The 15,134-nt window shown below is 34.1% G+C and overlaps 1 protein-coding gene across 4 annotated transcripts in view; it reads right to left on the bottom strand.

The window, feature by feature from the left end:
• Nucleotides 1-4,208: 4,208 nt before the first annotated feature.
• LRRC40 (leucine rich repeat containing 40) overlaps nucleotides 4,209-15,134 on the bottom strand; it is a 77,046-nt gene continuing 66,120 nt past the window's right edge. For 2 of the 4 annotated variants that reach the window (XM_017531958.2, XM_017531966.2), the window contains 4 exons: nucleotides 13,885-13,995; nucleotides 12,622-12,699; nucleotides 9,960-10,145; nucleotides 4,209-7,412 (listed from right to left, as the gene is read on the bottom strand). In XM_017531958.2, the coding sequence (XP_017387447.1) occupies nucleotides 7,307-7,412; nucleotides 9,960-10,145; nucleotides 12,622-12,699; nucleotides 13,885-13,995 (481 nt within the window). In that variant the 3' untranslated portion in view covers nucleotides 4,209-7,306. The remainder of the gene's footprint in view (nucleotides 7,413-9,959; nucleotides 10,146-12,621; nucleotides 12,700-13,884; nucleotides 13,996-15,134) is intronic. The other 2 variants (XM_017531959.2, XM_037739749.1) reach the window with 2 other exon arrangements.

Below are 15,134 nucleotides of genomic sequence, written 5' to 3'. Positions count from 1 at the left end.
AAGCAATAAATATTCTAAAATGAGGGCTATTGGTCCTTTTGTGGCTGAGCTATATGATAAACCAAGGAAAACTACCAAAGTTATAACTCTTTAAGGTACACGATATAGCAGAGAATCATTCAGACAACTTCATAGAAAGTTGAGAGGATTAATCAAATTGTTTAAAACTTTTCAAGGAGCCAAATTTAAATTCTCAATACCCTATGAGATTTTTTGTAACTATTTTAGATTCTTGTCTGAAGAATGCATAGATGTAGTAAAAACCATTAAATACGGTAGTATCTTGTGGCATTTCTGTGTGGAGGAGCTCGTTTGTCCAAGGTATGATCTACCAGTGCTCTCACTAGTAGTGAGATCAGTGCCAAATCACAGCAAAAGCTAATCATTCTTAGTTTAATCCTGACCAGCTAGTCTTCCTCCAGGCATCAGCTATCTGATTTTAAAAGACCATTTTAGAAATGAATAGTAGTCTCTCATTTATCATATGTCAAATTCAAAGGTATAGCTGCTTGTGAAGACTGTATTATGTTTTATTTGCCTATCTCAGAAAGAGATCTGCCCGTCTTTAGGAAAAAGCAATGCTTTGTATAGCTTCAATTAGTCCTACATCAGGTTACTTTAATGTTTCCTACAGCAAAAACCAAGCACGTAATTCTCCAATCCTGAAAGTCACTAGAATATTGATATAAGAAATTCTGTGTCAGCGATATCACAAATATTTAAACCTCCGTTTAGGGTCCTGCATGTATTATCAAATTGGCCTCCAAACAGCAAGTGATAGAAAATTCAGGTGTTTTATTGGATTTCAGAATTGAGATTCAGAATTAAGTACTCTTGGGATAAAAGAAATTAACAAGCTTTTGACATTTCAAAGGAACTCTAATGAATAGATCAGGAAGTCATAAGTGAGAAAGAAAACAAGCATGTCTAGTGAAATCTATGTCCAGTGTATATAACACTGAGCAAAGAGCATATTTTATTTAGACTATTTGTATTCAGATGTACCCTAAAGACAACTATGCTATAATGCTTTTCTCCTACTTCCCGGCCTCTAGCCCTATCCATTGCCCAGGTGGACATTGTTTTTAGTTTTTTCTTTATGGGTGAGGGAAGGTGAGGACATCAGGTGAAGAGTGCCATTACTATTTAAAAACTAGCTCTGCAGGAAGGGTTAAATCGAGTCCTTTATAGGGTGACCTTTTTCCATCTCCTTAGGGCGATTGCATTTCAAAATAGGCCAAAGCTGAAGTCATAGGAAGACATTAATTGCAGGTTTTCAGGAACCAGCCTTTTGGAAAGCTTCGGGGACACAGCAGGTAGTCTTCCTAGAGCCTTTTAAAATACAACATGTCGGTCCTTCTCAGATTAGGCTGAGAGTCCAAATCCTTGTTAAAGGTTTTCCTGGAATCCTACCGTCTGGTTTGATCAGCTTAAGTACTGAATGACACAGAAGGATACACAGGAGGGACTTGTATCACATGAAGAAAAATAATATTTCCTTCATGAGAAACTTAATTCTAGGTTACTTAAGTAGCTGCCTTGTTGGGGGAGGGGAGGCATAGGTTTGCAAATAGTGGTGGGTTTTTTCAGGTTTTTTTTTTTTGTTTTTGAATATTTGAAAAGATGCTTCAAGCAATAATAAACTAGATGTGCAATAAATCTTGTCCAGTAGTAGTATGTGCTGGTTTCCGAAAGGGGAAAAGAGAATTGTTACATCAAGTTGCTTTTATGTATCAAGCTAAGTATGGGCATGCCTTTCCAAAGGACATAATTGACCCTACAGTTAATTTTAACATTTGGGCTGGAAGCTTAACCTCATCAGGAGTGGAATTATATTTTGCGGAGTTCCCCTTATCCAACCTACAGCATGCTTAACTATTTTCTCCCTGCATTTTCCACATCTCAGCCCCCTAGGACCAGCTACCGGCAAGTCATTTTGTCCATTTTCATTGATCTGGCTACATAAGGAACATCCTGTTTCTTTAAATCCTCAATGCTTAAATTGCCATGTAGAAACCAACTCCCTATCAATTTTCTACATTTAATCCTTGGCTTCTTGTTATATTTCCATTTTTCTGCACTCGTTCCCATGGCAACAAGTCTGTTAGCAGAGAAAGTATGACTCTGCTTTTAGCCTTCTGCACAAGACAATCCTTCTGGTGATCCTCAGGCAAGTATTATATAAAAAGTCAGGAACTGACTGCAGTTCCTTTGGCTAATGCCTCTAATCTGTTACTCTCTGGCATGCATTTTCCACCCTGTGCCCAAACCAGGCTTGAGGAAAAAAGTATTCAAGGGCCCTGCCCAGTATCTCCTTAAATACTGATACAAGTATTCAAAGGCCCTCTTATCCAATCACAGCTGCAGAGACTGAATATTTTGGTTCAGATGGCTTTCCCTTCTCCCTGTGTCAACGACTTAACTGACATAAATGAGTAATTAATGACAAGGACTACTGGGAACAGCATCAAGAAGCAACTTTCAGTCATTTTTCTATAAACACCCCAGGGAATAAGTATGTCTTGAATTGAGCCTTAAATCAGTATCTAATAAAGCAATGGAACATTGAAGCAGATTTTCTCCCAATGAGTAGTTAAGTGGCATATGAGGAGAGGCCAAGGTGTCACCCCACAGTTCTGAGCTCATAAAGAGGAAGAGATAACAAAGATGTAGATATGAAAAGAGGACACTGTAACTGGTGGCTACATGTGAGCAAGGGAGCTTATTCAGTTGGGACAATTCAGGGTTCAAGTACAAAAATGGTATGAAACCTACTGAAGAATAAGAAAATGGAGCATGGAGAAAGAAACGGTTTTTAAGAGTAAACAGTAGAAAGGGAGCCTGCAAATGAGAGAATAGCTTCATGCAGACTTTGGCCCAACTCTGTCTACAAATTTGTTCAAGTAATGTTTCTCTTAATAACAGATGATGTATTTTGTTTTAAACTTTGGAATTCCATTGTGGCTTGGCACTAAACTAAGCCTAGCAATCCTCAATCTCCTATGTCCTCAATATCTAGAAACAAGCAGGAACTGTTTGTCAGAAATTAAACAGGACTTATCTGATTGTGCTTTAAAAAAAAAAATGAATTCAGGGGAATGACAATATATGTTAGAAATAAAAATGTGGTTATCTCAGCTATAGATAAGAAAATTATCAAATGTAAATGATCCCTTTTTTGCTGATCTTATAAAATATGTGATACTTAAATACATTGAAGTTTTAAAGTTAGCTGCTTATATTGTACAAAGATATTTTTGGCTCTTTAAAGGTTATTTTCCTATATTAAGAAAAGCTTTCTTATATTAAAAACTTTATTGTGACTCAGGTTTTGTGTCTATATATAGACACACATACACAGGAGGTGTTTTTCTTTGCACATTTGTTTTGCACAGCTAAAATAATGAAGTTAAATAATGCCCAGGTATGGTCCATTGACCTTTATAATAGCTAGCTTAAAGAAAGCATTTGACAAATGGACAAAAGAAATCACATTGTATTTCTTTGTATCTCTCTATTCCTCTTAACCTTCCCCAACCCTCTACTAAAGACTATGTCTTATTTAGTGAGGAAATCTTATGTAATTTTTTGGAAAGTCCATAGGAAAAGCAAGATGCAACTCTCAGGCAAACAGAACATAAAGCAGTTCCCATATCTGCTAGAAAGGTCATTAATTTTCAGAATATACTGTTGAAATAATTTTTATTTTCAATACCTATAGAGTCTTTATACTCAGAGGACTCTTACTGGTCTTGAATGTGGAAAAGACATCTGGTTCAGGTCAGTAAGGACTGTTGTATGCTAAGTTTTACTCCAGGAAATTTGGTTTTAGCTTTGATGACATCTAGCGTCAGTGGAATGCAATGAATGCTTAATATTGCTGCTTTATGTTTGGGTATTTCTCTTTAACATCCTCAAGTACGCTTTCATCTTTGAAAATGCAAACCTATTTTCTGTTTGAAATGAAGAGAAAGGTAATTGATAGATAAACCAGATGATAGTTTTTGTTTGAAGAGCCAATCAAGTGGCTCTTTGTACTCAGTAGGGACTAAAGGAAGCCTAAGGATAATGACACTGTCTTCATATGAAGGAGAAATTTTTTACTAGTGGGAAATTAGAAGTAAATCTACCAAATTCTATTTGTAAATTTTAAAGACCACCACAAAAGACCTTGAAAAAAATAAAATTACTGCAAGATTACTGTTGGCTATTGAAAGTACTACAGTTTTATTTTTCCACTTTATAACCACCCAAGGGCACCCCAACCAGCTGTATATAAGAAAACCATAATATGAACTAGGCTCTTTCTATTCAAAAAAGAAATATTAACCTAACATGAACAATTCTGAAGGAAGACAGTGGTAGGTTTTCAAATGGTTTGTTAAGAATTATATGTAAACAGATACTAGATACTATGTTTTGGATTTTTAAGTATGAAAATTGTTTTGTCCTAAACTATTTGCTAATTGATTACTTTCGACCTCAGTTATTGTGGGGCATTATCCTTTTATTACTCTATTAAGAAGTTCTAATTCTACCTATATGAATTAGTATCTTCTCATATGCCAAACGAACACACATAAATTTTCCTTTTCTCATTTCAGGAAATATTTCACTCTTCTGTAAGTTTAAGAAAAATTTCTAAGCAGTGATACAACTTTGGGTCACTATTTTAGTAAAATGAAGACAGTCTCTAGACTCATTTTTTTTAAATATCTGACTTCACTACCATATGTGCAGCACAACAGTGACATCTTAAGGCCAAGTAACCAGCGCTCCTTTAGCCAGAGAAAGAACTTGAATTGGGATCTGATTTCAAAGAAATCCCATTATGTTATCAAGTCGTTTTCAAATTTACAATATTCAACTGGTAGAGAAAGTGCTTCTTTATGACTTATTTTGCAGTCTTTGTGAACTTTTTAATGTGCATTAGTAAACATTGACATTTTACATAGACATACTGTATATTAATGCATGCATTTCACTGCATAGTTTATTGACACTCCCCTTGTAAAGCTTTTATGGAAGAACCAATAAGCCACAGCAGTATAGCAAAAGAGGCTTAATCTTTATAAATTGGGGCCTTTTCTGTCTCTTTGCTAGCTTAGGTGGCTGTAAACAAATTCGGGTGGGGGGGGCAGGAAACACCTCTTAACATTTAAGGTTTTCTACTTGGGTGTACTCTAGCCAATTCAAAACAAATTGCTTACTTTAATAATACAATTTTACCATTTTATAAAAAAATTAAATCACAACATGTTTAACTGAAATGGCTGTATTGTAATTAATATTTTGAGATAATTGTGATTTTGAGCTTAAATTATATATACAAAATTGTCATTTTTGTATGTGTTAAAAAGACTACTATATCACAATTAAAAGTACTTTTTAGTTGAACTACATATTGATGTAAATAAAACTGAATGAAAACATATTTACTACTTTAACATAGATTGTGAATGTACTTACTGGTTTTTTTGCAGTATGAAACCATAACAACCTTGAAAGCTGCTTCATTTTATGTGCAAAGAAGTCCTATGAATCTATATTTTAAATTTACTGATCCAGTGAAATTAATTACTTTGTCAGTTAATTTGCAAATGCAAGCTGTATTCTCCAGTTTTATGTATTGACACTAATTGGTAAAGGTGTACAATGTGATTAGAATGCATTTTGAAGATGCTTTCTGTACAGATACAAAATACAGGGACTAAAATAATGCTGTGCAGTGTATAGCAGAGCCATTTTTCGGCTTTGGTGTACTCAACTTTTTCAGTATTTAAAAAAGTGTTTTGAATAACATAAAAGTCTCCTTATTGTATAAATAATAAAATGTCACCTTATTGTAAAGTGTCTTTTGTTTACTATCAAAGCAGACTTCGTAGTCAGCAAAAAGAGTTGTAATAAGAAAAAGGCATGTTTTTGTTTTTTATTTTTTTGAGACAGAGTTTCACTGTTGCCCAAGGCTGGAGAACAGTGGCACGCTCTTGGTACTCTGTCAGTCAACTTCTGCCTCCTGGGTTCAAGTGATTCTCCTACCTCAGCCTCCCGAGAAGCTGGGATTAGAGGCAGGTGTCACCATTCCTGGCTAGTTTTTTTTTTCTTTTCTTTTTTTCTTTGATTTTTAGTAGAGATGGGGGTTTCACTATGTTGGCCAGGCTGGCCTTGAACTCCTGACCTCAAGTGATCTGCCTGCCTTAGCCTCCCAAAGTGCTGGGATTTACAGGCATGAGCCACTGTGCCCAGCCAAAAAGGCATGTTTTTAAAAACATAAACATAAACATTGTAATCAATATTTGAAAAATGTAACTTTTATTCTGAACATGTATTTATCTTTATTAACAATTTTTTTTTATAATACAAGCATGCCTCCATCATCCAAAAGCTATCTAGCTACCTGTCTATCTATATAAATTGATATACATGCTATTGAAGGAACTTCTTAATAGAATCATATGGCGTTATAATGACTAATCAACCTACTTCTGATAATTTTGGTATAAACAAAAATGTTTATATTTAATTTTTATTAAATCAAGTTTACCTGTATCAAATTCCCTTTTAGAAAAATACTGCAAGTTTAGTCTTACCAAGATTGCAAGTAAATTTTAAAATTATGAAATATTTTTAGGTTTTTAAGTTGAAATAGGTTTTTAAGTTGAAATGTGTACTAAGATTAGCCACATTGCAAAAGTCCTATCCTGGGTAATGAGAAGTCTTATTTTTAGTATATTTTTCTTTTCTTTTTCTTTTGACATGTGGCCCAAGATAAGAAGGTCTTATTTTTTAAATGTCAAAGTACAGTATTCAACAAAATTCGATTCAATATTATATCTGATAGAAAGGTAGATATTGGCTAGTTATATTCAAGTCAATTGGTCACATTGTATGGAATACAAAAAGAAATGAGAAAAAAACACAGTTCTACGAAAATGCTTTGCTATTACAATACTAAACCACATTAGATAAAAATTCACTTTTGAAGAAACTGCTTGCTATAAGAAAATGAAAGTTAGTAGGATAAATCCCATGCAAAACATTTAGAACAAATGTATGAACACATTGTGGTTATAACCATTACAAATGTACATAACACCTTACAAAAATATTAAATAAAAATGTAAAAATATTTACTGGCAGTGAATGTGGCCCAGGCTAATTATACCAATGGGTAGGTAATACTGGGAAACTACCAAGATCAATTATAGCAATCATCTTTTACGATGATACTAAAACAAATGTTATATCCTCCTTAGAATTAACCAGGGTTAATAGAACATGACAAAGGTTATAAAACAACTCCATGTTAAGTAGGAATTCGGTCTCTCAAATATTCAAGTATAGCAGCTGTTCCTTTCATTAATATGGCTGCTCGAGGAACTCGGAATGGATTTCCATCCAGTAGTAATGTTCTAAACAAAAGAGAGAAATTGAGAATGTAAACATTTTCCATTAACAAGGTTTTTCTTCTAATTTCATAATTTCATTTGTAATTTTATAAATAAAATTTGTGTATTCTTTTTCTATTTGCCCCTTTTTATTTCTTTTTTTGAGACAGAGTCTTGCTCTATTGCCTCGTCTGAAGTGCAGGGGTGCAATCTCAGCTCACTGCAACCTCTGCCTCTCAGGTTCAAGTGATTCTCCTGCCTCAGCCTCCCGAGTAGCTTGGATTACAGGCACCAGCCACCACACCCAGCTAATTTTTGTATTTTCAGTAGTGACCATATTTCGCCATGTTGGCCAGGCTGGTCTCAAACTTCTAGCCTCAAGTAATCCACCCACCTCAGCCTCCCAAAGTTCTGGGATTACAGGAGTGAACCGCCATCCCTGGGCTATTTGTCCCTTTTCAAATCTGAGCATTTAAACACTAGAATTATACTAATTAACAACCCAAAACACATTAATTGAATACTTGTTTTGTGAAAGGCACTGAGACAGGTAATTTATATTCACTAACTCTTAACAATCCTATGATGCAAGTACCATTAATAGTTCTATTTTAATAGATGAGAAAACACAAATTTAGAGAGGTAAGAAATACTAAGTATCAAATAGCTACTAAATGGTGGAGTTGTGATTTGAACCACCCTTTTATCCAGCCTTCGCAATGTTATTAAATGACTACATACTAAATGGTCAAGTAAGATTTAAACAAATATCAGCATGAGTCATCCAAGCCAAGGACTATAATGTAATCAATGTATCACCACCACTGCCCCACCCCCTTCTTCCCAAAAACATTAACACATTCCTGTCCTCTCCCTCCTTTGAGCACATATACATATATAAATCTATTTACATGTTCTGAGAGTTTAACTTAAGATTTAAGAGCTTGTTGTTTCATTAGATAATAAAATGTCTTCAACTGAAAAGCTTTTGTATTAATTTTTAACAGTTAAGTGTTTATGTAAACAAAAATCAAAGGACTCACAACCATATTGTTGATCTAAATTATATCTTCAAATATTTGTTTCTTGGAAATTCTTTTAAAGATTTATTCTCTTAATTTCTAGAAAAAAAGTTGACTACAGTTGATCCTCATTATTTGTGGGTGCTATATTTGCAAACGTGCCCACTCACTAAGTTTGTAACCCCCAAATCAATATGTGTGGCACTTCCGAGGTCATTCGTAAACATGCACAGAGGAGCAAAAGATTGGAGTCATCCCACGGGCATGTTCCTAGCTAAGGATGAACAAGGTGACACTTTGCCTTCTTGTTTCAGCTCTTCTACTATAAACGGGTCCTTTTGGTGGTTCATTTGGTGTTACATTTTTCAAATTTTCATACCTTTGTCGGTTATTTCACAATGTTAAATGGTCACCAAGTGTAATGCCAAAGTACTGTCTAGTCCTCCTAAGGACAAATGTGAATTATGAAAAAATATACATGTGTCAAGTAAGCTTTGTTCAGGTATGACTTATAGTGCTGTTGGCCATGACTTCAATGTTAACAACACAATAATAATATTAAGTGAAGTGTCTTACTACAGAAACACACATATTACAAAGTTTTGTATTGAATGGTTGCTGAAAACGTTGGGACTAGACTCTTGAAAGAACCTAACCCTATATTTCCCCTAGGAGCGATAGATCTGTATTCACGAATTCAGTGTTCAGAGTGTCTACAGAACATAACTGCCACAAATAATAAGAATCAACTGTACTTGTCTCCTATAATTTACTAATATGAGGTACTAGAGCAGATACCAGTGTTGCCCCAGTGAAGTAAAATATAGTAAATCATTAATATGCAGTTTTCAGCAACTAAATTACTTCTGACATATCCTACTTAAGCTCTTGGCTTTCTGTTGATTTCTCAAACTCCCTTTATATTCACTTAATAAGCACTTACTGGGTGTTTACTATGTTTTAGGCACAGGGACAACTCTTTTCCAAAGAAAAACCCAAAAATTGTATAAATAAGTCCAAATGAAGCATGATGGGAAAACAGGGTAGGGACTAATTCTGGTTGGAGTGCAGGGAATGCTTTCAAAGGTGACATTCATTGGTCAATTATGACGAAAACAGGGTAAAAGTACCTGATGCTGAGGGAAAGCAGATGTAAGGAGTGAGGAAGACTATGCTGGGCTTGAAATAGGATAGTGGCACTCTGCAATCAATTTCAAAAAATCCCGTATTCAAAGCTAAGGAGTTAATATTTCCCTGACATTTTTACACAGTAGTTTCAGGTTATAAACACAGTGATAAGCAAAGTGCCACTAGAAACAATTAGTTATTATATTTACACATATATTATACCATATAAGCAAAACTAAAAATATATATTTGGTAAAATTTGAAAAACAGAATTGGGACTCTGAGTTTTGTTACCTGTTATTTTTAACAAAATGTTAAATCTGTTACTTTAACTTCCTGCAAATTTATCTCAAAAGAAAACCAAATCACTTCAACAAATCAGTCAAATAAATGAAACAATGAAGTAGAATGGTGCAGTTACCTTAAGTTCACACAATTACCAAGCTCTGGTGGAATTTGTAAGAGGTCATTATTTTGAAGGTCCAGTGTGGTAAGATTTTCCATCATCTTCATTTTCTGAGGGTCCACAGAACCAACCTGATTATTACTAATCAGAATTGTTTCAAGTGTGAAGATACGATATAGAACTTCAGGTAGCATTTTAAACCTATTAATACATGAACAGAACACCTAAATATACTGGAATCAGACATCAAAAATCATTCCTAAAACAGATGATCTCAAATTTGACATGACGATTTTTTCATTAGTGTGTGTTATTCTGTAATTGGCATAAGTCCTGTATTTGAATTTTATAAAAAATAAAGAAAAAGCGCTAATTTTGAAAACCTTGAAATACATGTTAAGCAGACAGACTTGTAACAGTTACTATTTGTTGTATAAAATCAGCAAAAGTTCAGAGTAAATTCTCCCGTTTTTCTGTTCACATTCAAGAGAAGAGGAAATCTGCTCTGGAAATTCTCCCTATAATGTATCCATGTAGGTATTCTTCCATTCACGTTTACTTCTTATGAAACATAATCACTCATATATTAAAATTTAAGATTTATAGTTTGCTTTGACTGAGGCTTCCAAAATGAGTACACGTTGGGTTCTTAAAAAGACAACAAACTAGCATAGACTGCTGGCTTTCTTGTCCAAGCAACCCTGAAGATGCCACAAGATATAAGAAGGTGAATATCGATCAAAGCAATACTTGGAATTAACACAAAATGGTGAGGAACCCTTAGGGGACAAAGGCTAGCATAGTTTTAGCATGAGGTAAACCTGAGCCTTCACTAGAAAATACAAGAATGGGCAGAAGGAAAGCTTTAGAAGCTTTCTAAAAAGGTTTAGAAGCCTTTCACTTCCCTATACCACCCCATTCCTTTGCTGCCTTGATGCAAAAAAAGCAATAGTGAAGTATGAACTTCAGGCAGTGCTGAAGTTCCGGTGAGACTAGAGAAGCAATAGCCAAGAGTACAGATGGACCAAATGATCCCTTTAGTAGGTTCTTCTCTTCCCACCTTGCAACCCATGAACAAGATAATTACCTGATAACACAGAAGTTTAGGCTAGCTTTTGGCACCTCCCCAAAGACGTTACTTGCATGTAACCGATGGTTCATTGACAAACACAATATAAAACTGACAGCTCAATTCACAAGTAAAAATAGGGAGAGATCTGAGAAGCGCACATATTTTTAAATAATGACAATAACGGTGCAATCTGTATACTAGAAAGCACAAGTAATGGAGCAGACAGAAGAAAAATTAAAATAGCAATATTTTAACATCACTATGCATTCGCTTCCTCATCTATAAATGAGGAATAATAATAGTACTAAACTTATACACTGGTTATAAGGATTAAATGAATATATTTGAAGACTTTAAAACATTATCTGGGTTACATTAAATGTTACTATTAATATTTTATTTTTAAATTTTATTTATTTTTTGAGACAGAGTCTTGCTCTGTTGCCCAGGCTGGAGTGCAGTGACGCATCTCGGCTCACTGCAACCTCCACCTCCTGGGGTTCAAGTGATTCTCATGCCTCGGCTTCCCAAGTAGCCTGAATTACAGGCCACCACCACACCCAGCTAATTTTTATATTTTTAGTAGAGATGGAGTTTCACCATGTTGGTCAGGCTGGTCTCAAACTCCTGAGCTCAGGTGATCCACCCCCCTCAGCCTCTCAAAGTGCTGGGATTACAGGTGTGAGCCACTGTACCTGGCCAACTATTAATATTTTAATTAAATTGTTTCTAGAATCCATTTTCATCATAAGAAACAATGTGACACAGTTGTTAAGAGCCCAACTTCTGGAGTCAAACCACCAGGACTCAAATCTCAGATGTATAATTCACTATTTTTGCATACCTTAGATGAGCTGTTTAGCTTCTAAATCCTTGTTTTTTTAAAGGAACACAGTAACAGAACCTAGTATGTAGGTTCTTTTATGCAGGAAATATTACATGTACTTAGTACACCAGCAGAATAATAAGCTCCCAAGAAATATTAGTTAGTCTTAATTATCTGCAGTGTCTTGATAGTGTTTGCAAAATAAAATCTAAGTTTCGTTTAATGTAAAAAGCTCCAGGGCTGGTACTGCTTACTTGCCAAACTTTATCTGTTATTTCTACTCCTCTTGCTTTATTGTCCAAAGCACATTGAACTTCTTGAAGTTTCCCAAACACCCCATATGTTCTCACCTCTCTGTGCCTTGGCATATGCTATTTGCTCTAACTAGAATATTCTCTACCCGAGTGCCTGACAAATGTCTATTTTTCAAACCTCAGTTTCAATGCTATCTCCTCTACCTTGAAGTAAACTCAGAAGACACATTTTCCTCTGCACTGTGCTTCCATTACAGCAATTGTAATTATTTATCTGCACATCTGTCCTCCTACAGGTTTTTCAAAATGGTAAAAAGGAACAAAAAATATGTTAGACATCAACTATGAGAATTCTAAGAAGATGATAATATTTTTAATTCTAAGAACTAAGTGAAAATAAAATCTGCGTATTGAAATAAAGTAAAAGGGGACTTTTTGTTATTTGGCTTTTAGTTGTTTTTCCAATTAGAGAGATCTATGTATTTCTACAGAATAACAATTAAAATTGTCTGTTCTGTCTCTTACCTATTAAAGGAAAGATTGATCGTTTGTAGTCTTACCAGTAATTCCATTTCTTCTGGCAAAGAATTTAAAAAATTATTCCTAAATTGGAAATCAAAACAGATGATTTACAAAGTTTGAAAAATTTTAAAGTTTAATTTATAATTAAAATGTTGAGCAGAAAAATAAATATGTAGATCAGTTTGTCAATCCTTGATATCTGGTCTTATTAAGACTAAGTTCTGAGAATTCTGAATCAGTCACTTACCACAATTATTCAGTTAGTGTGCCAAATCTTAATACCAATATGCAATCAATTGATAATGCAATGAGTTCTTTATACGTTTAATAGTGATTACAGGGTAAACACTGTAAACTAATTAACTCCTTCCAAGTGGGTTCTGTAATACTTCCCCAATGTCTACAATGCCACATAAAATAAACATTGTATTGGTGTTAATACATATGACACAGACATGAAATTCTACCCTAAGAAGAATTTTTAAATAATTTTAAAAATGAACCAGGAATTTAAAGAGATTCTGTCTATTCAGAGATTTGGAGTTTCCTACTCCATAGGTATTAAGCAAATCTATTCCTACTCTTAAGTTTAGAATTTAAATTTACAGAATGACTATTTTTTTTTTTTAGCTCTTACAATTAAACATGGCAGTAAACAAAATCTCATTTACTGTTGGAAGAACCTGGGAGCAATGTTAGAAGAAAAGTTAACAAAAAGGTAAAAGGATTTTAGAAGCTGTATAACTACTAGTAATGAAATACTTGTGAGAAAATTATTCCCAACTAGATGACCACCTATTACAAATACTTTTCTCTAACCTATTTCTTTGTGTACAGAAGTCAAGCCTAATATGTAAAAGTCATACTTTCTACAGTACGATCTATATTTTTTTCTTTGTACTTTTCTCCAGTTATTGTCTGCATTAAGTTGTGCTGAATAACCAGAAAAGAAACAACATAAAGAAAATACTTTCCATGTGTTGTCTGTAATTTTGCTTAGAATAGGTTAATATTTTCAATAATTTTGTCTTATCACATAACTGGTTAATTGCTTACCAATGAAAAATATCTGATTACAAGATTTTTCCTAAATTCTTTTTTGGGTTTCCTAAATACTATGTTAGCATTCTCTTAAACTATTGTCAATAAATAAAGATCAGTTTCCATATGTACCTAGGAAAATATGCGGTAAAAGGAATAAGTTAGGCAAAACTCAAAGACAAGTTATAATTTTTTAAAAAATCAAGCAGTAGTATCAATAAATACCTGAGATCTAAAAAAGACAATTTTTGAAGCATACATAACTCCAAGGATATTGAGGAAAGCTTATTAAAACTGAGATTGACATCAGAAACCATTTCCTTCAGTTCTACCATCCTGAAACAAAAATAATATTAAAATGTTAGCCTTGAATTCACTGTCAGAGCTTCAAAACTGTAAGCAGATCAAAGGAGAAAAATTCCTACATTTAACTTCTGCTAATTATGATTTTTTTGCACCTTTTACTTTCTCACAGAAACCTTAAGAGTTGGGATATGTAACTAATAAAAATATTATTTTTTACAAAAACGGCTCACTCTTATCTGTCCAAAAGTTCCTATTTGGCTTTAGATGTATATTAAATTCTCACTAAAAAGCCTATTTATTTTGTATTTAAACCATCTATGGCACAAAGGAGAAAAATCAAATCTAGAAAAATTTTATACTTTATTCTGTTAATAACTTGAATCCATAAAATAAATTGTTAGACAGACATCCTGTAACATAGGAGTTATCTACTACATCAGCAGTGTATGTATCACCACTAAGGTGCTTTAGTTTAAAACTTACAGAGGAAGAATTAAACATTTCTAAGTAAGCCCAATCAAGGTTTATAGTTTTAATCCTGTTATTAATATGATTTGCTAACAAATGAAAGTTGGCTGGGCGTGGTGGCTCACACCTATAATCCCAGCACTTTGGGAGGCTGAGGCAGGTGGATCACCTGAGGTCAGGAGTTGAACACCAGCCTGGCCAACATGGTGAAATTCCATCTCTACTAAAAACACAAAAAAGTAGTTGGGGATGGTGGTGGCCACCTATAATCCCAGCTACTTGGGAGGCTGACGCAAGAGAATTGCTTGAACCTGGGAAGCAGAGGTTGCAGTGACCTGATATCACGCCACCACACTCCAGCCTGGGCAACAAGAGCAAAACTCTGTCTCAAAAAAATAAAAAAGAAAACCAAATGAAAATTAAACTGCAACTTAGTCTATCACATTAGCAAAGAAAAAAAAAAGAATATAAACTGCAGTACTGAAAAAGATGTAGTGAAAGAAAACGAGTTTCAATGTGTAACTGATAAATTTTTTTTTTTATATATCCAGAGTCAAACTCTGACTTAGTAATTTTTCTGGAAATCTGGCCTAGAGAAACAATGTTTCCTTTATTGTCATAATCAACTGTACAGTATATAGTTAAATTAATTTTTAAAGTATTGCTTACAAACAGAGAAATACTTTCTTTTTTTTTTTTTT

This window comes from Cebus imitator, unplaced genomic scaffold (assembly GCF_001604975.1).
Source record: "Cebus imitator isolate Cc_AM_T3 unplaced genomic scaffold, Cebus_imitator-1.0 Scaffold3, whole genome shotgun sequence".
In the NCBI taxonomy this organism is placed as follows: Eukaryota; Metazoa; Chordata; class Mammalia; order Primates; family Cebidae; genus Cebus; species Cebus imitator.
The sequence above is the reverse complement of the archived record's forward strand: the minus strand, read 5'-3'. Positions and strand labels throughout refer to the sequence as shown.